General features: G+C 38.3%; 1 protein-coding gene across 1 annotated transcript in view; it reads left to right on the forward strand.

The window, feature by feature from the left end:
• Nucleotides 1-20,593, forward strand: part of BMP3 (bone morphogenetic protein 3) — a 37,775-nt gene extending 17,182 nt beyond the window's left edge. The window contains exons 2-3 of the mRNA XM_069092992.1: nucleotides 5,156-6,069; nucleotides 14,246-20,593. Coding sequence (XP_068949093.1) covers nucleotides 5,156-6,069; nucleotides 14,246-14,437 — 1,106 coding nt within the window. The 3' untranslated portion in view covers nucleotides 14,438-20,593. The remainder of the gene's footprint in view (nucleotides 1-5,155; nucleotides 6,070-14,245) is intronic.
• Nucleotides 20,594-22,299: the final 1,706 nt, after the last annotated feature.

The raw sequence follows: 22,299 nt of genomic DNA on the forward strand, positions 1-22,299 counted from the left end.
GAAAGAAAGAAAGAAAGAAAGAAAGAAAGAAAGAAAGAAAGAAAGAAGGAAAGAAGGAAGGAAGGAAGGAGGAAGGAAGGAAGGAAGGAAGGAAGGAAGGAAGGAAGGAAGGAAGGAAGGAAGAAAGAAAGAAAGAAAGAAAGAAAGAAAGAAAGAAAGAAAGAAAGAAAGAAAGAGAGAAAGAGAGAAAGAGAGAGGGAGAGGGAGAGGGAGAGGGAGGAAGGGAGGAAGGAAGGAAGGAAGGAAGGAAGGAAGGAAGGAAGGAAGGAAGGAAGGAAGGAAGGAAGGAAGGAAGGAAGGAAGATAGATAGATGATAGATAGAGATAGATAGATATGGCCAAGGTAGCTCACACCTCTGTTACCAGGGGACCTGGTGGGGCTTTTTGCTCCTCACAGTGTCCCCAGGCTGCTCTCCCATGGACAGAGTATCTCTGCTTACCTGCTGCTCTGCCCATGTCACTGGTCATGCTCCTCCTGTCCAGGACTTAATTATTTCCTGAACACCACATCTCCTATTGGACAAGCGGTTCCTCTGTAAACCACTATTGTGAATGGGGTGAAGAGAGCAATCACCTCTCTTCTCTCAACCCCCAAATCTTCCCATTGTTGCACTCTGAAAGAGGCACAAGGAAAAAGGCAAAGAATAATTCGCTCTCAAAAGCTAGGTTCTTTCACCATGTCTGATTCTTTTCTCAATTATAAGAAATGATTCCTTTTGAAGAGCTTGCTCCTGCTTTTTAAGGCTACCATGACTGATTCTCTAGCTGTCTTGTAATTTCATCAAGTTAATTGAAAGACTTCTTATGGTCCCCATTCTCTTCAGTCCCTTCCCACCTCTGTGTTTGACGAATCTTATATTGTGACACCCCAATTTCAATAAGTAATAAGAGTTAGTTTTTACCTCCCTCCTCTCCTTCTCCTTAATATGTCTTTTTTGAGCTCCCAATATCATAGCTTGTCTCATTCTTTCATTGTCCCTTAGAAATGACTGACTTGAAAAGACAATAAATCTCTCCTCCCCCTTTTGGAACATAAGCACTGGATATCTTTTCAGATGTTTGAATTCATTTATTTTTGTTTGTTTATTTGTTTGTATTTTCTATTGCATTTGTCTTCTTAGTCTGTACCCAGTTTTGGTTTTCTCAAATACTAAAAGCCTTTTTCTTTCCTTTCCCATTAAGTATAGCATGTTTAAGTCTATTCTTTCCTTTCTTATAATTAATTGTTCTGCATTATAATGAATGGATTTCTTGGTATGGTATTTGTCTCTTCAAACACAATTGCAACATTTATTTTTTTCTTTACCTTTAGAGCTTGAAACTTGGTAATAATATTGTTGGATATATTATACTTAGAGTTTCTCTCTGGTGGCAGGCTGTGAAGTCCATCTATGCTTTGCCTTCTAGTTTGAGTACTTTTTGATGGTTTTATTTTATGCTTTCTTGAAATATGACTGACAAGATTTTCTGGGGTTTTTTTTCATTTTTCTCTAGGAACTTGATGATCTTTATATTTTTATCTATATGTCTTATTTTCTATATCAGTTGGTTTTTATAATTATTTTTATATATTATTTTAAAATTTTATCTTTTGAGTTTTCTCTAGTATATTATTGAGTTTTTTTAGTTCTTTTTATGGTATCTTTCCTTCCCACTCCAATCCCCCAGGATATTCACTATGAATTTATAACTTTGCTAAAATTTCCCAGCTTCTGTCTAATAGTAATTTTATTTGTCCTTTAAACCACTCTCTGGGTTCTAACAACCTTTCTGTTCTTTTTTTTTTTTAAGGTTCTATTTGTAATTATTGCTGAATTATACAATTTTAATAGTTTTGTCCTAGGGCTCTCTTACCCCCATTTTATTTGTTCATGGCATTATAATTTTTTCCTTTGTTCTTTCCCCCAATGTTTGTGCTGCTTTGTTGTTTCATGTGGGTACACAGATCCCGAACTTGTTGAAGGACTGAAGAGTGTGGTTAAGTTACTGCCAAGATAGAGACTTCACTAGGTCACAAAAGACATTGTTCTGACTAGTCAAAGCTACATCATTCTAATCCCAGCCATGTTCCTGGTTCCTCGACTTCCAAACCATCATATCTCATCCTAAAACTTCCCTCGGGATCTGAGGATTCCTCACCCCGCAATATGCAAACACCCCTGCCATATTCTCAATTTGGAAGCCCTCTGTAAGGCCTTCCCCCTTCTCTCACCGGTGATTTCCTCCTGGAGTCTCCATTTTGTGGAGGGACCTAGGCCAGCCTTCATTCTCCATCCAGCCTTGTTCCTGGTTTCTAAACTTCAAAACCAAGCCCCCTCCCTGGGAACTTCCTCTCCACTCCCCAACCAGCTTATATTTTCTTTCTCCATTACAATTGGTCCTTTCTCCATTAGAATTAGAATTCTCCATTAGTTCCTTGAGCACAGGGAATGGTTTTCTTTTTGTTAGTATGTATATCACCAGCACTTAGCACAGTGTCTGTCAAATACAGGGGCCCTTAATAAATACTTGTTTCCTTCCTTTCTTCCCAGATTTCTCCTTTCTCCAGTCACTATAGCTGCCACCATTAAGAATGGATGTTGTGAGATCTGGAGCATGGAGAGCTTGTGGAACAATTAAGTTGATAGTGTGGTCCTGTATGATATTTTTAGCAATTTGATTGTTATTGTGGTCCTGTATGATATTTTTAACAACTTGATTACCTTGCCAAGTTACTTTTATTTCTTCTCTTTTAATTACTGTTCTTTCATTTCCTTTGGAACATATCTTTATTCTGTTAAGGGACTGAAATAAGGAAAAACTTTTGAGTCTCCACCTTGCCAGAAGATTCCTCCTGAGGAAATCTTAAGGGAGAAACATTTTTAAGTTAAAATGGGGTGGGGGGGGGGAAGAGAATTAATTGGGACATTAAAGATCTGGTACCCATAGCCTTTGAATGATATGTTTGTTTACTTACCATTGTCTAGATTCCTATATAGTGCAATCTCTCTTCATTTCATTTGAAGCTGGAATAGTTTCAATCTCCTGCATAAAGGTCTGGATAAAAATATATACTAGGATGAATGGTATGAATTAAAGCAAAAGATTGGGAACAAGTCTGATGCCATGACTTTGTTATAAGGGTCTGTAAAATATTATCTCGGTGTCATGGATTGTACAAATGTGCACCAATGGCAGGTTCTTCCTTTTCCTTCACACACTGTTAAAAATGAGTAAAACATGTTTCCAGTTGTACTTCACTTGTGCTTAGGGAACTCAATGAACTCATTTTTAAGATTTCCACATCTTTAGAGAAATGTTTTGTTTTTACTAAAATATGTTTTTGATCAGCGACATGATTTCATGGTTGCGTGTGTTTTCCTGAAACAAATATGTAAGAGCATGGATCCTAGTGGTCTGATTATGGATCTGGGAATCAAATCTAGAGTCCAAACCTCAGGCTATTTGCTAGTCAGCTGCACCATCCTGAGCTCTCTTTGCTTCCCCTGATTCTGTCTTTGGAGAGTGAGAAATGGAGAGGATCTCTCTTTCTTTTAATACACATGACAAATGAAACACAACTCATTGACTATATTAATGGAATGTCACTGAATTCGGCCAAGTTTCAAGGTAGTAGAGACAAAGTAGTACTATATTAAAGTTAAATGAAAAGTAGCACTTTAAATGAATACTTCACTTCCTCAGAAAAAGGTAAATACTTTATATACTTACCCACCCCATCCTCATTCTTCACCCTAACCCTCTTTACTCCTATATAGTGGAAGGTATGGATTCATTTTGTTAAAATGGAAAAAAAAGCATTGAACTTGGTGTCAGAATCCCCAGGTTCAAATCTTGGATGTGGAACCTGAATGGCCAGGATAATAAGAAGACAAGAGACTGTGACGTGAGGAACAGTTAAAGAAACTAGGCATCTTTAGCCTAGAGAAGAGAAGATTTTGAAAGGGCAAGACAGCTGTTTTCAAATACTTCACAAGATCCTGAAACTTGAGCATTGAAAGGTACCTTGGTAACCATGTGGTGTAATACACAGACTAAAGGTATTTCCACTAGGAAATAAGTACCAGTCTCTGCTTGAAGACCTCAAGAGGGAACCCTCTCCTTCTCAAAATAATCCACTGTACTTTTGGACAATTGTAGTTAGACCCAGGAGAGCAAAAATAGAAGCAAGGGGAGGAGTTATAGAGAGCAGATTTAGGATTGGTGTCAAGAAAGCACATTGATGCTACTTCATGTGATTAACTTATAGTAGGACATAGAAAAGAGGCACATGGATAGGTTGCCATCATCAGCATTGGGAAAAATATCTGCATGAGCAGACACATTTGAGGAAAGAAAAATTTCCTAATAATGAGAACTTTCAAAAAGTAGAATGTACTGCCCCCAAATAGTGGGGGAGAATTTTTTTTTCATTCAGTTATAATGTAGCACTTTTCCCCTATTGCCTTGAAACTTGACTGAATCCTATGATGTCGTAAAGTTGAATTCTTCACCAGAATCACATTTTATCTGAGACATTTCAAAATTAAAACCATTGGTAGCTTTCAAGCAGAGGTTGACTTATCAGTGATTTATGGAAAGAATTTCCTTTTCCAAATCGGAATAGATAACCTAAGGGGTCTTCTGATTCTGTAGTTCATCTCCCACATTTTACAGATGAAGAAATGGAGGCCTGCAAAGGTTAGGCTCAAAGTTTCTTAACTAGTTGTGAAAGCTGGAACTACACCCAGGTTTTCCTCCAGACCACTGCTTTCCCGATTACAAGATGCTGCCAATTCCATTTCTAGGGATCTGCTGGCTGAGTTTCTTCTAACTAAATATCTTTAAGATGTGGATAATAAGAGTTTTCACTACCTGATTCACTGGGTTTCTTGTGAGTACTTGAAAGAGTTTTGTAACCATAAAGTGATATACAAATGTAAGCCATTTTTGTTTTCCAGCTGAGACTGGGAGATATGGGAAAATACTATTTTGTCAGGATGTCCTACTTTGCTAGTTTGCTTTACTGTGACTTGTACTCCCAGCTCTTTCCCCTACAATATTAGCTCAGTGCATCTATAATGTTCCCTCAGAGAGTAGAAATAATGGTTAGTTCTTGCTTTGATCTTTTCTGGCATTTTGAATTTCTCCTGTTTTTTTTTCCCCCAACTCCTAGGGATCCTGGAAAACAAAGAACTACATGTTTTCAACCTGACTTCCCTAACCAAGTCTGAAAGTATTTTGTCTGCAAACTTGCATTTCTCCATTGGAGAACTATTAAACATTAATTCGAGCTGCATATCTCCCAGAGGTTGTTCTCATCATGGATACAGGAAACAAATACAGATTGCCCTGTCTGCCTGGAGCCTTACACCAGATGGGAACCAAACTCGGTTCTTGGGCCATATTTTGGTAAATATTGCTAAACTTCATAGAGATATGTCAGCCTGGCAATCCAAAGACATCACTCAAATACTGACCAAAGCAAAAGAAAATGGTGAGTTTTTCATAGGTATCAAGATCACTTTTGAGGGACACTCTCTTTCAAAGGGAATGCCAACCAACTCTGAGCCTTATATCTTAGTGTACGCCAATGATTCATCCATTTCTGAATCAGAAAGTGTGGTATCAAGTCTCCAGGGACATTGGGATTTTCCCACTGGAGCCCTAGCCAGGCTGAACAACCACATGAGGACAGCTCTGTCCAGGAAGCGGAGGATGAAGCGCTCCATCAGCAGCCCCCTGCTTCCCCTGCAGAACAATGAGCTTCCAGGCACAGAATACCAGGATAAGGAGAACGGAGGCTGGGAGAAGAGAAAGCCCTATAAGACTCTCCAGATCCAGCCAGCCGAGAAGAGTAAAAATAAAAAGAAGCAGAGAAAGGGCCCACACCAGAAAAGTGAGACGCTGCAATTTGATGAGCAGACCTTGAAGAAGGCAAGGAGGAAACAATGGATTGAACCCCGTAATTGTGCCAGACGATACCTCAAAGTGGATTTTGCAGATATTGGTTGGAGTGAATGGATTATCTCCCCAAAGTCCTTTGATGCATATTACTGTTCGGGAGCATGCCAGTTTCCCATGCCAAAGGTAGGCACTTCCGTTTTTTCTTCTATTTTCATCCATCCTGTTGAATATGAAGGTGTTTGGATTGAGTTTTCCCCTTATCTCCAGAGTCCACCCCCACTTTTATTTACCATGTTAGTGAGATTAAGAAATAATAATGCTTGCTCTTTAAGGGCTATTAAAATAGTATGAACTCAGGATTGATTTAAAGAATCAAGAAAAATATATGAAAAAGTCTTTGTGTAGAATCCAAACACTGGATGTCTTAATCTGATCAGTAATGTGTGAACTTGAATCTGTCCACAATAAGCAAATAAAAATATAGTCAAAGGATGATATATAAGGATTGTATTAAGGGAATGGTTGGAAAAAGTCAAGGTCTTGCAGTTAAACAGATGGATGCCCTGATAACTTTTTTATTGTCTCTTAGCAAAAGAATTGGCACCAAGAAGGGTCAGTAAACTGGCCCCTCAAAATCACCTATAAACTGATTTAATTTTATGTCCCTAACAACCATCAAAAAGTAAAGGAAGGAACATAATAAGATGACTTTATGAACTTGTTCCAGAATCCATCTCATTCTGTCAGAGCTCGTCTCTCCTTTCCAACACCAATTATGGGTTTTACTTTATCATACCATTACATTATAATATACCTGACAAATATATTTCTAGCAGACTCCTACTGTTCTCCCCACCCCAACTCTCACAATTCCAATGGACTTTTCCCCCACAAATTTAGTCAGTAACATATAGCTGTCCTTCTGTTAAACCAGTATCTACACTCTATTCCTCAGCTTTTAACAATTCTAATCTCAGTTGTAAAATAGAAGTTGGCTCTATAAATGGAATTTAGACCAGGAATAGATTTTCTATGTAAAACTTGAATAAAATTTTTCCTATTAGATAATGGGGAAAAAAGACAAGAGCTGAAAAATCTCTTCCCCCCTCCCCATGACAAGTTCAGACTTATGGGTTTTAAAATAGTATTTGCATATTCCAAATTCTGTGATATTTAGGAAATAAAATCTAATATACACCTTCAGCATGAGGCTGATTTCCAGGACTCTGTCCTTAAGGCTTTGTTTTCTGTTTCAGCCTGAGTGCCAGGGAATTTCAAGAGCTTTTATTCTTTTTGTGGAATTTCTGAAAAAAGTTAGCATTTAGCCCTTCCAAAAAGACAGTTTACCCAGGAAAGGACCCAGTTTCTTTCATGTTTCATAAACTAAAATAAGCATTCTATACATTTGCATTTTAATGAAGACTTTTACCAATTAAACTTCCATTAAGAAAATATAGTGATTTTTAAAAATATATTCAAATAAGGTATCTAAGTAGAAAAATCACAACCCCTTAATTTTGTATTTTATTTGATTTGTATTTTACTATAATTTTTTTTGTATCTTTGAAAGAGTCGTGATGAGTTCCATCTCACAGGGGTGGGGAACCTGCAACCTCAAGGTTACATGTGGCCCTCTAGGTCCTCAAGTGGGGCCCCTTTGACTGAATCCAACTTCACAGAACAAATCCCCTTCATAAAAGGATTTGTTCTGTAAAACTTAGACTCAGTCAAAGGGCCATACCCAATGACTTAGAAGACCATGGCCATAGGTTCCCCACCTCTGACTTAGATGCAATGTGACTGACTCTGAAAGCCTCTAACAGCCCCAGGGATCTTCTCTGAACCCCAACCCAAGATGCTAACTCCTGGTTGTAGCCAAAAGAATCCATGGTTTGGGCTGTCAGGGAAGGAGCAGCCAATTTATTATTTAATCCCTCATTAAGTATTCAGCCTCCATTCTTCCTCCTAGACCCAATTCCTGCTACCTGGGGCTGCTTTTGCTGCCTCAAGACCTATGGTCGCCACAGTCACTTTCTTACCATTTTTTACCATTTTTGCCGTGAGGCAGAGGATGAGAAAAAGATGAAAATGTTGAAAATATGTGTGAGGAGAATGTATTTGTGGCCAGTGTGGGGAACAGAAAGTAGGAGACGGAAGAATGAAGAAAGAAGAAACTGGGGAATAAGGAATTTTTAAATGGGAGAAGTGGGGTGGAGATGGGGCATAGATATTTACAGTAGTAGCCAGGTGTGGTAGAAAGCGTGCTAGATGAAGAATCTGAGTATTTGGGCTTTAATTCCAATTTGGGAGGTGTCAAACTAGCCACTTAGCTTTCCTAGACTTGGACAAACGGTCTCTACAATCCATTTCAGTTCTTAAACCTATGATCCCCATTCCTTGCATTTACATTGTATCTTAAATGTTGAATTATCACAAAGTCTGAAATCCAGTCCACACCTAAAGCCAGTCCAATGGGCCACTAAAGTGTGATCGTTTCTTTGGAGATGGAGAGAAACACAAGTGGATCAGCTGAAACAATTGAAATCAGAATAATTTTAGTCAAAACTTGGATAGTCACCAGGTCTGGGAGACTTCAGTTTTCCATTGCCAAAGTGAAGGGTGGAAGTTTGGCTGTTAAGTTGTTCTCAATCTCTCATCACCTTGTGTGTGATCAGCCTAACCTTTAAAACTTTCTGTTCTGTCTCCCAAACTTCCCAGTTCTTTTTTTTCCCCCTTCTTGTTAATGGACTAGTAATTGGGATGATGGAAAATGAAGCTTTATGAAGCTTCCTTATAAATGGTAATTAATAAAATGACTTTGCTATTGTCTGTACAAAATTCTGCCTTAAAATTTCTTTCAGAGTGCCAGGACATTTTATGTTGAAATATTGTTGAATATTTTGAGAAAAGGGAAAAATAAAAGCTTTTTGTACCGGACTGATGCATTGAGTTGGGGAGCTGTGTTGATTCAGTACAAAATGGGACTACTTGAAGTCCAACACAAAGGCTGCCCCAGGCATGCATCATCCAAGCCCCTCAAGTGAGTTAGGCTGGGTTTTACATAGCTGAGCTCTTCATCTGCAAAAGTTGACAACCTGTTCAGTAATTCAGAACAGCTGTGTTCTGCTTTTTCCAAATTCCAGGCTTTGCCCTTTCCCTGCTTTCAATTAGATGGTTTCAGAACTATCACACCCATGTGTGCTGGACTGGAATACCATGAAGCATTGAGGCCAGGCCAAACCCTGTGTCCCAGGTCAGGAATGAAAGCTTTTAGCTGATGACATACTCTCCCCTGCTAATGCGTCTGTAATCAAATTCAACTGAACAGCAAATCTCTCAAGGACATTGTAAGCTTGGCAGGTGCAAGTCTGACCGGTGCAGATCATTTGGATTTTTCTGAGTTTTCTACCAAATGGAGCCTTTCTAGCTTAGTTAAGAGCAGAATGTGTAATTTCACCTTCAAGCAAGGCATAAAGCCAGCCAAGTGACTTGTCCCTAGGCCCTAGTTAAAAAAATATATTGCTTTTTTGGAGTAAAGTCTGAACTTACAATTTCATTGGCATAAGGAAATTCTGGATAAAGAATACAGGTCAACTCCTTCCCTGCAACTTCTAACCTCAGAGAGTTATATAGACCGTTGTGATGTTGTGCCTTGCCCAGGTCACATTCTGTTTCAGAGACGGATCCTATTGTCTTCGAGGCTGACTCTCTGTTCACTACACCACACTCCCTAAAACAAACGATAACAACAGCAAAAACCCACAAAGACACTGGATTCATGTCTCAGTCGTAGTTCATTAAAAAATGACTAGAAGATCCACTTTGTCTGAAAAACTGCAAAGATTAGGCAGGAGTTAAGCTTGATCCAAGAAGTTTAATTTAGTTCAGGGGACTTTCCCTGTTCCCACCTTGGGTCCTACAGATGCCCTCTTTCTTTTGACCCCTGGGATGGAGGGAGTAAATTACCAAAGTAGTCAAAGGTGTTGACAGAGTGAAGGCTAAAGTGATGTCTTACTCTGTCTCAAAAGCAAGGGTTTTCCAAAAGTGCTTGCTAAAGGCTCAAGCATGGTTTTGCATACATGAGAGATATCTGTGTGGTTCAGCATAACAATGTGTACTCACAAGAGACAGAATCAAAACTCAAAACAGCACTTATGGACGGGCAGTATGTCTCCAGTCAGCGAATTGCTGCTCTGCTCTTTTGTACATGACATAATTATTCCTGGTCGTTGCAGACATCACCAGAGGAAGCCCCAAGTAGAGAAAAAAAAATCCAACTCCCTAGAAAATAGACTGAATCTGCATTTGCACGAATTACATACATTGGGGGAATCCTGATAAGACCGATTAACACAAATCAAAGGCTTGTGTTAAATTCCAGTAAGCCCATCAGAGACTACTAATATTTTCTGACTGCATGATTTGTGAGTTTGAATTTCAGCCAAAGAGCAAGAATGTCTAAGGAAACACCCATGAATATTTTCCATATCTATCCTGTGTCACATGCACAGAATTCATCATTTTTGTCAATGCGAATTATTTCTTTAGAGCAAGGCAAAATGGGATAGTTGGTTTTCACCTTAAATTTCTCCCAGGTGGCCCCATTTTAAATGATCCTAGTCACTAGAAAGGGAGTAGTTAGTATAGAAGGGTCTTTGTGTGGTTCAAATTGTTCATGAAAGACAACGAATCCTGTATTTCAGAGTTGTGAGGGGTACGGAGAAGATGCGTCAACTTCACTCATGTGTTTTTCTGCTAGGTTTTATTAACTATGTGCCCATTCTCTTCCATGAAGATTCTGTGCAATGGAGGGAGAGGATGACCTTGGTTCATGGGTTAGCTGTTATGATTTCCTGGATTTGCTTTATATTACTGTGATATTATAATTATTGCTTTTGCCTTTTTGTTAAATAAATGGTTTATGTTTAGAAAAATGATATAATAGTCCTGTTTGATTAAATGGATGCCATCTTGCATGATAATTAAAATTTAGGGAAGCTGCTAAAATAATAAAATGCAAAGCCATCACAAGAAAACTTGTGAGTCTGAGGGCTATAGAGTATGCAAATTCAAATGACTCATTTTGAAGATTCTCTTTGAATCAATATAAAGAAGTTTATCATCATGAGAGTTTAGTGTGTATACACACATACACATGTGCAATTACAAATATATATATATATATATGCATATACCTACGGTAGTGTTACAGCTGAAAGAATTTGTGTGTTTACCTTTTCTCATATGTTTGTGTATAAATACAGTCATGTTATCATTACACACCCTTTAAGAATCGTTAGAATGCTAACATATATTCCAACATGTACATACATTTCTCCAAATTCCCATGATGATATGCCAGATGAGATCAAATGGTGAAAGGCACAGTCAACATGTTCATGTCTTAGATATGGTATATCACTTCTTTTCTCTTCATTCATTAGTGTTCTTAGGCTTTTAAAATTTTTTACTCTATCTCCAAGCTCTGGAATTTATGAGAATGAAATCACCATTTGTTTGGGAATGCCTCTGGAAAGGATATATCTTAGACCTTTTAACCACAGTTTTACCACCATCAAATTGCTGTGTGACTCTGGGCATGCCGCTAATACTTCATCTTCTAAATTTATTTAAAATAAACAATTTTTTTAAAAAAAAGGGTTTTGCCAGCCCCCTCAAAGAGCTGTTATGAGTAGTAGCAATTTGAAAATATGCAACATGTACTATACAAGAGGGAACGCTCAACTCATCACTCTGGCAATACCTCCCCTTTCTGGATTCCCAGCCCTTGGGCAATGTGAGCTCTACTCTGAGCTGGCTGGGATATTTTAAACAAAACCACATGTTGTTCCACACGAGCAATAATAGGCCCGTTAGGCTCTTTCCCAGAAAATAGCTTTACCCAAGCTTCTTTGGTCAAATTTTGGGGATTCATGTGATAACCTTCTATTTTCTTGCTTACATTATTCCTGAGAGGTATAACCACATGAACGTCAACTTTCAAGAATTCCAGCCTGTAGGGCAACAGTGGCACCCAGTGGCCGTCAGGTGAATCGTTTTCTCTAGCCCTTTTGTAAAGCTAGTCTTGGATCCGAGGTCTAGAGCTGGATAGAACCTCAGAAGCTTTTTTGTGAGATTAGGAAACTGAGGTCCAGAAAGGTTGTAACATACCCAAGGTCATATGGGTTGTAAGTACCAGAAGCGGGTTCACAGACTCTTTTCTGTTATGTTACTACATAATGAATAACCAACCACGCAATACTTCATTCAGCTTCTTCTGCCTTTAAATAGGAGGTGACCCTCAAAGATAGATCAGATCTTCACTACATTACCATGGTGTTGTACCGCTCCCTCATAAACACATCTTTATGCCCCATATATGACATATATTTATGTACACATGTATATCTGTGTATGTACGCACAGATATACATACCGTATGTATGTCCCAATTTTGTGAGAAACGTAGGGCATTGTCAAAAATCTAGAAGCATTTATTAAACACATACTCTGTGCCAAATATAATATTATGTACTGCAGAAACAATGACCAAAATGAAGCAATCCCCATCACAAAGAGCTCACATTCTTTTGGGGGACAACAGCATGTACATACAGAATGAATATGTGCAGAAGAAATACAAAATAAATATAAAATAGATACAGGGCAGGTGGTTAGTGAGAAAGATCACTAGCAGCTATGGGTAGGGAGAGATCAGGAAAGGTGCTACAGCTGCGTGTGCCCTCTCTCTGATATCATCTCCATTTACACTGAATTTATGAATGTGCAGACTTTTCACACATTCTCACCCCTATTAGAATGTGAGATATTTGAGGGAAAGATCTGAGTTTTTCCCTTTCTTTGTATCTACAATGCTTACAACAATGCACAACACAGAAAAGTTGCCTAATAAATACTTGTTGACTGACTAAATCAGCAAAGACCCAAAAGAAAGAACCAGTACATAGGGAGAGATTGAAGATCAGAGAAAAGAGAGAGATGGTTGGTATTATTCTGCTCAATAAGAAGGAAGGGGATTGGATCCAGGGCATATATTGAGGGGTTGACCTTGACAAAAAGGGTCATCTCTTCATCAGAAAATTAGAAGATGGGAGAGGGATGATGTAAAAAGGCTTTGAGATGAAAAGAAAGATAGTGAGTTCATAGTGAATGGCCTTAATTTTCTCATTAAACTAAGAGGCAAGGTCCTTAGTTCAGCAGGTGTAGGAGACTCAAAGAAAGAAGAAAAGGCTTGGAGTAATTTCAGTGAGGAGTGGGATAGAGAAATAAACATGGAGGATTTGTAAACTGGTCCAATTGAGATTCAATTACACAATTTGTCATGTAACCAGTTACTTTGGTTACATGATTTCTTCCAGTTCCATTCATCAATACATGAACAGGAACAGAGAATGTCAATGGACCCAGGGTTGGAGTTGGCAAGGGACTTCAGAATGGAGGATGATATGAATTGAATTGGTTAACTATAGAATTGAGATTAGAAAAGAAGAAAAGTGAAGTCAGCATAGGGGTAGTGACCTAAGAAAATGCTAAGGACAAAGAGAACTTGCCAAGCAATGGTGGCAAAGGGAGAGTTTGGAAATGGCAGTGAGGAATAATGATTATTCCAACTCCCCCTCCATGGCCATGATGATGGGGAATACGAGCAAAGATATGACCATTGCTAGAAAGCATGGCCAGTGATGAAGTGTTCTCTAGAGAAAACCAGATCTCTGAGAGTGTAAGTAATAAGAGAATGAGAGGAAGAATTCCAGAATGAAGGGTAGTTTTTCATGGCAAAATAGGAGTCCCAGAAGACTTGGTGAAAGGGGTGGGTGGAGCTGGCCAAAGGGCCATAATTTAGATGGATAGAGATAGGGGAGGAGCTTTGACTCAGAGCAGTGGTGTTGAAGTGTGAAGGCCAGAGGAATTATGGATTCACATCTGAGGTGTCTAGAGCCTCACTGCATTATTTTCTAATCCACTTAAGCATCTTTTGATTCAGTACTTCTTTTAAATATAATAATTCTCCTAAAAAGCACTAGACCAGTTTCCTACTTTAGTAAGTATAGTATATAAAACATAATTTAATGTTTCTTTGATCACAGGTTCCTATGTTATTCCAGGATCTTCATTGTAAACCATGCTGTAGACATAAGCATAGGGGTTATAAGAGATTAGCCTGGATGTATGATGATCTTAGGTCTTATACTAGAAGTATGATGATTAGATGCCTCATGGCTTGCCTTTTCCTCCTAATAGCGGATTTATTTGATGATTCTGAATAATCAAAGTTATACCGTAATGTGATTCTACCTAACTTCTGTCTATGTTTCCCCCACCCCATTTTTCTTCCCAGTCTCTGAAGCCATCCAATCATGCCACCATCCAGAGTATAGTGAGAGCTGTGGGTGTCATTCCAGGAATCCCTGAGCCCTGCTGTGTGCCGGAAAAGATGTCTTCCCTCAGTATCTTATTCTTTGATGAAAATAAGAATGTGGTGCTAAAAGTGTATCCTAACATGACAGTGGAGTCCTGTGCTTGTAGATAACCTCTTGCAAGGGATTTTCTGAATGCTTAACTCAATTAATTGTTTTTAATGGACTTTTTTTTTGCACTGCCAATGCATTTCATTCCAAAAGACTTTTATAAACACGAGAGAGAGAGAGACAGAGAGAGAGAGAGAAGAGAGAGAGAGACAGAGAGAGAAGAGAGAGAGAGACAGAGAGAGAGAGAGAGAGAGAGAGAGAGAGAGAGAGAGAGAGAGAGAGGGAGAGAGAGAGAAGGAAAAAATGAAGATTTCCAACTGAGAACTGGAACTTAGATTGCCTCTGAATGTGACTGAAAGTAAGAATTTCCCTATTGTGAATCTATATCTGTCATGAATCACAAAACAAAAATTCTGATTTTAAATGTTAGGAGGACGTCACCTTATTTTTGGAAAGGTAATTTGAAAGCTGTTCACACAATGTCATAGCTTGCCATTCAGCCATCTCCACTCCTCTGGAGATCAAAGGTGATGAACTAGGCTTTTTGCCTTACAGAGATTTCGGGACAATTCAGTAAGTGCTTAATATTCCAATTGAGTTTGACTTACTCTAAAAGCCTTTGGGAATCCGGTTTCTATATAGGCTATTATACAAATAAGTGGGTGGAATGTGTCTCTGATTGTATGTACATGTGTTCATATGTGAACTCATGTTCCTGAGTCTGTGAAAGAATGCTTATTTAACGTGTTCCATCAACTCAGTCCACACACAGTTGTTTCCTTTTGTGTGCTGCCAACTATTATCCCATCACTGGTAAAAGTTTTGCAAAAAATAAAGGGTAAATTACTATTTTGTAGCAAGTCAGTAACCATATTATCAAATTATGTGAACATATTATTGAGAATATTTCATTGCACTCCTGAAAAGGAAATCAATTCCTCAGTTTAAAAATCCTAAATATAATTCCTTCCCTTTTTTCTGCTTTGGGAAGTTCATTTATTCTTTTAAATTGAATCCCTAAATTTCTTTTGAATCCATGTCCTTTCAGTCATCAATGACTCCTGCAAAGTGACCATTAGACGTTAAAGGGAAAAGAAAGCTAGAATCTTAAAGAAGTCTTTGAACCACAATTTCAAAGTTTAATCACATACTCGAGTCCAGATTTCATTACATCCCCAGACCATGAATAAATGGGTTTGGAGTCTGACTGCGTCATTGTAACCTCACTGAGAGAAATCCCATAAATAAAATATGTAATATTCAGAACAACTGCTCTTTAAACTGCTGTTTATCCTGCATTTCTCTCCATTTACCATTGATGCTGAAGCATCTTACAAAGCTTTTGTTCTGTCTAAATGCCCAATGAGGAGGCACCTTGCTACCTTCACTGCCACTGGGCCCTCCCCATCAAGATCAATGACCCTTCCACTGGGACCTCCAGAGATCATTCTTCTCCATTCAGCCTCTCAGCTTAAGCACTCTGCTCTAGGGATGACCTATTTTGCTTGGTCCTGACTGAGTGAAAAAAAGTGTTTAGCCAGCAAAATTCACATCCCATCCAGGACAGGACAGGGTTTATCCTATTCATCATAGGGATGTCCTTCAGGTACTGTTGGCTCTCTGCCACACCATATTGGTCCACCTAACCCAGCCACATACTTCTTACCTCATGCTCTGGGAACAGTAATCAAATCAATACTAACATACCATAAAAGGTATGAAATGAGCTGGCTAATGGCTCCCCTTGCAGTTCCTATAACTGAATAATGAAAAAATGTCCTTCCTTGGCCAACCATTACTTTTAGAATATAAACTCCTAGAGGGCAAGGACAATCTCACTTGTGTATTTGTGTCACAGTTTAACCTGAACCACCGTTCCCTAGCATGGCCTGTGTTGCAGTAATATCTTTAGATAGCCCTGTTCTAGAATTCTGTTCCCCACATCTTCAGAGAGACTGATTTCCCCATTTTGGCAGAGGAGGCAGTCCATGGCTGGGCACTCACTCCTCCACTCCTTAACTGAAATGGGCATCTTGGGCTAGAATTGTATACCCACTAAACATTTGATATTTTCAGTTGAGGGGCATGATGCTTTTTAGGGTTCAGGATAAAAGCTACTTTCCCTGGTTACTCCAAAAGGAAAGATAGCATCCTACTCTGGAACAGCTTAGATCCCTCTTGACAAACACTTAATACACAAAAAACAATCACAGATACTGAGCAAACATATTTATCCAAGAAACCATAAAACAGAAATTGGAAGAGTTACACAGGTTAGGGTAAATTATAGGAGAGTAATTGAGCTTTTCAGCGCTGAAGCAAGATAAAATATCAAATCATCCAAGGAAAGAATAATCTCAGTGGAAAGCTATACTTAACAATCCCTAGGGATGTGAGAGGAGGTGGGGAGGAATCAAGAGACTTAAGGGAGAGGGAGTTTTCCCCATGCACCTATGGTTCAGGGGACTCCCAATGAGCCATTCAAATGTTCCTGCCTTATCTCCTCCCTCAGCTTTATTGGTTCAGTGCTCTCTTATCCAATAAGGAGTCACCTATTTGTACCATCACAGAGGATGCCTGTTAGGCGGCAGTCAACTTGCCTGGAGCAGAGAATATTAAGTTTGTATCCCTAGTTCTTTTCATTGGCTAGAGATTTAGCCATTAGTTGTTTTAAAAAAATTGTGCTGCATGAAGGACCTAAGCTCTAGCATCTGTAAAATTATTCATTCTGGATAATAATTCCCTGAGTATGGGCTCAATTGGAAGGAAGAAAAAAGCATTTATTAAGTGGCTACTATATTCTAGGCAGTGGCAATTTCTGACTGGTCAGTAAATGAGTAGGTACACGACTCCATCATGTAATCCTTCCAAAGGACCCCAGACCATGCTTCACATGTATCCACCCATACATCTTGGCACATTTTGCCATCTTGACCCTACCTACCTGCCCTCCTACGCCCCAACACTTTCCACCTCTTACTCTATGAAGAGTAGTCAATTCTATCTTACCTACCACTGCTTCTATAAAGGACAAGACAATGAACTTCCCTATTGCTCTGTTCACCATCTCTGTGAGTTCCTAAGAAAAAAAAAACACTCCTTTCAGTGACTACATTCCCTTGCATTGTTTCCCTCTAGTAGAATATAAAACCCTAGACTGTCTCATTTTTGCCAGTGAAGTCCCAGTATCTAACACGTTGTAGGTACTTGGTAAATGATTTTCATTCAGTCATATCGGCCAATTAGAAAAAAATATACCTATGAGAAGCAACCAGACATAGTGGGGAAGGCACTGGACTAAAAGAATTTAGTGTCTAGCACCATCTTGACCTTTTATGACCCAAGTTTATCTATTCACTCATATGTTCAGTAAAGTAAATGAACATCTGCTATGTTCTAGGCACTAATATATCTATTTAACATTGGCAAATCATTTTACCTCTTTCCTCATTTCTAAAATGATGGGTAAGCCAAATAATCTTGAAACGTCTTCCAGCTCTTAGCAGTCTGCCAATCTGGTTATTTCATGTGTATTACATGAGTTGGTTTCATTCCCAATACCCACATTTGTAAAACATACACTGATCGCTCCTGTGCTTTGGAATGTGGTAAGAGTGTGGTGTGTTGCCCTGGTTTGGATAGCATTACGAATAACTAGAAAGTCCTCCCTGCAGCTTACTGTCAAGCGGCTCCTTGGTGTATATGAAGGCTTGTATACTTATGTGCTTTCCCTATATAAATGTCAGAAGAGTTAAAGACAGTTCTGGATTATGATGATAAAGTGCACAAGTGCCTATTTTTTGTGGGGAAATACAGTTCATTTTTTTTTCTGACATCAATTTAATCTTTCAAGAGATAAAGAAAGGAAGAGCCAATTTTAAAGAAACATCATTACAAATTTCAAGGCAAAAGCAACAGTGTATGCTAGAAATGTATTAGTGGCTGCTCTATCAAATTGAATTCAAGAAGGAAATGGGAGAGACAATTGACATTAAGTAGGTTTGACCAAAGTACTTTGGGTTCAGTTGCTATAGAAATGGGTCACTCTAAGTCCCTGGATTTCTAGGTTGAAGTGGTAAGTGCAGAGCAAATACTGGAATCTTTTCAGGTCTGAAGTCTTGTTTGGGAAACTGATTATCTCTAGGCTTTTATGGGAGTAGACACATAAAAGGAATTGTTTTATGACTAGAATAAATGACTTGCACTTTCTCCTCTTACGACAAGTCAAAACCAGTTACCAAACAGCCCCTAAAATCCAAATAAATACCCAACTCTGTAAATCTATCTGTCCCAGATGATAGAGCATTTATTTTAATCAGCATTTAATATGACAATTTCCAGAGTGAACGGAATTTTGACAGTCCTTTGGAATTCACTGTAATAGGATTTGACCAATGGTAGTTTATAAATGTCCCCATCATTTTTATCTCTACAAGATGAAAGATGTATGATAGCTGTGATGGGGCCTTTTGGGAACGTTGCAATTCTCATGGGTGAGCAGAAGGTACAGTGAAGGAAATGTGCACTTAAGAACAATGTCTCCATCTCCCCTGCCTCCCCCCAGTCCAGCCAATATTCATTTTTAAGTAGGTCAGATGTTTAAACACAATTAAATACCAGGGCACGCTACTGAAATCACAGGTCCTTTCTGAAGAACTGAGGTGGGGGAGGGGTCCTGGTCAGGAGTCTTCTGAAAGGTCCAAATGTGGGAGTGTCACAAGACAGTCTCATCTCACACACAACAAGGCACCAGCTATATGAATTAGGATCCTGGGATCCTAATTCTTTGGGATATTGTCTGCCTCTCAGGGTTAGTGTGAGGAAAGTGCTCTGAAAACCTTCAAGTATGGGCATCACGGGAGGAGTTGTGATCATTACTGACGTTACATCTATATCAACCCGTATCTCTCTTGCAGATTCCCAAAGACATGTATCTATCTCACAGGAGGGTAGAATTCTGAAGGATTCAGAGACCAACTAATCCAATCCCATCATTTTACAGATGAGGAAACTAAGTCCCAGGGATACTAAGACACCTGACCACGATAACTCAGGTGGTTAGTAGAAGAGCTAGGATTTGAACTCAGGTCTTGTGACTGATGCCAAGTTCATCACTCTTTCCCATGCACACTTTCCAGGGCTGCCTCCCAGAGATTATTGCCAAGGAACCAGGGTATCATCTACTACAGGTACTTCTTTTGCTACCACCTTAAATCTGGATATGATCTCATTGAGTAAAAATGTCTACCTAAGTCACTATCATCCTTAGAATCTGCTTTGTTAAAACTTGTTTTAGAAGTGCAGATGTCACAAGATCCAGCATTTTGGAAACTGAACTTGGATTTTAGATTCCAATATGGACTATGATAACCCAAGAAATTTATTTCTAGTTAACTAGATTTAAGTGACAGACATTTATCCTTAAGCTTTATTTTTCCTTTATGCTATTTCTGAATAAAGGTGTCTATTGTTGATCACGTATTAATCTCATGGGCAATTGTCATATAGAAGACCTATGTATCAATATAACATGTTGTGAATAGCCATATTATTCATTTATGTAGTCTATGTGCTTTCATTTTTCCATATTCTGGTGGTTCATTAATGAGTGACTTAGTCTCCTCTCTAACAAAGAGTAACTAATGCCTCTACATTGGTTTCTTCCTGAGCCAAGGCTTGATTTAAAGACTGTCCTGAGCTAGGAAAAAATGTCTTAAATTGCATCTACTATTGATCAGTGAGAAAGCATGGAATAAGCAGATGTCTACATATTTTTCCTGGGTATTGTATTTTAATGTAGTTGATGGAAAATTAAATGACATCATCTCCTATAAACCAAAACATTAACAACAAAAACACACAAGTTCTTGTAAATGTTTTAACTGAGAATTTTGTGCTTGTACAGTTTGCTGCAATTCTATATATATTTGTAAATGGAAAGAAACTTTAAAGATGCTTTTAATTTATTTTATGTCTATTGCCTTCCTGTACTAGTAATAATTTACACTTTTAGATGTTGAAATAATTGTTTTCCACTGCAGTTACCAATAAAATGAGAAGAATCTCATCTTCAGTTAAGTTCATCTAAAAGACATACATAGTGCGGTGAAAATGAGAACATTGGGTATATCAGCTTTGCATTGTTTGCATTACTTCCCTCTGATGTTGGAGAACATTTCACTACAAATTATGAAAATAATAAAATTGCTTACTTGCAACTTTTTTCCTTCATTCTTTTTTATACTTGGGGAACAAAGAATTTTCGAACACTTTTGATTTTTAATATATGGATTACATGATGACTTGTATTGCAGCCTGATGCTTCAGACAGGCTTAATAGTTTCTTTGAAATGATATCTAGAAATGTAAGGCTCAAGGATGCAAGCTTTCAAACTACTATTAAAATAATATAGCCTAGGAACTGTGCAAAGAGGGTGACATGTTAGGACCCAGACGAGCCCAGATCCCCATGAACACTCCAGTGATATTCTTAAGATGAACCACGAGTTGCAATAATAAACAAAAACAAGAAAATCATCTACAAACTCCTCTATTCAGTCCAGGACTAGGGGGAAAAAAGACTGTCAGAATCATATGGAAGTATAGAGTGGATGGGAGGTGAATGACTATATATGAAAGAGCCTGATCCCACAGCAGAAGATGGGGATGGAGTAGTGTTCAGCATAGACAACCAAAGGTCACCATTCTTAGAATGAAAAAGGGAGAGACCATTACTCAGACCTAGCACAGGTACCCCATCAAAGACAAAAGACAGGACAAGAGTGGCCTGTAGACAGATCATACCCAGCTACATCCAAGCAGCCCATATGCAACCCACCACCTAGGCAACTTTGGCCCAAATCACAGAATGAAACAAAACCAGAAAATTTCTGCAGAATGGGACATACTCAGCCCCTGAACTCAAGATCAATAGTACAACGTCATCCAAGAGTAGAGGCATGAAATCTGAACCCAAGCACATGCCCCAGACTCCAAAAATGGAGGCTGAATATGTAAGTAAACAGGAGAAAGTGTCAAACACAATAAATAAATGTATAAATGAATGAATAGATAAAAAGAAAAACAGAAAAAACAAATAGTTTGGACTTAAATACCATCTTAAATTTGGATCTCATTTTGTTGAGTAAAAATGGCTACCTATGTCACTATCACCCTTAAAACCTGCTTTACTAAAAACCCATACTAGTACTGTAAATGCCACAAGATCAAGGATTGGAAATTGACCTGAGATTTTATATTCCAATATGGACTACACTTACTCAAGATGGCCAAGACCAGAAAAGAGTAAATCCACAATCAGTCAAAGTTGAGCCTCAGAGAAAAGGATGTCTGACCACAAGAACTATACAAGCTCATAGGCTATGTACAAGAAATTAAATAAGAATTAAAAATGAAATAACTAGGGATGGGAATTAATAACTTAGAATAGACAATGACAAATCTTACTTAAGGAATTCAATTCCCTAAAAATTAGAATGGGCCAAAAAAAAATTCCATGAGATAACAAGAAATATTTAACCAAAAACAAAGTTTGGGCAGATAAACAGAAGAAAATATAACAAATATAACATCAAAGACAATGGGCCTGAAAAATAGGTTAAATAGAGATAATCAAAGAATTGTTGGACTATCTGAAAATAATGCCTAATTTAAAATGTAGGCATCATATTTTTTATAATTAATTTCTTTATTTTTAGCTTTCAACATTCACTTCCATAAAATTTTGAGTTTCAAATTTTCTCCTCTAGGCAGAATGCAATTTGATATAGGCTCTACTCATGCATTCATATGAAACATATTTTCACATTAGTCACGATATGAAGAATAATTAGAACTAATGGGAGGAACCATGAGAAAGAAGAAACAAAACAAAACAAAAGGAGAGGAAATAGTCTGCTTTGAT

The sequence above is a fragment of the Petaurus breviceps genome, unplaced genomic scaffold (assembly GCF_028583685.1).
Source record: "Petaurus breviceps papuanus isolate PSGF00001 unplaced genomic scaffold, PetGlider_PUasm1.0 126, whole genome shotgun sequence".
Lineage (NCBI taxonomy): Eukaryota > Metazoa > Chordata > Mammalia > Diprotodontia > Petauridae > Petaurus > Petaurus breviceps.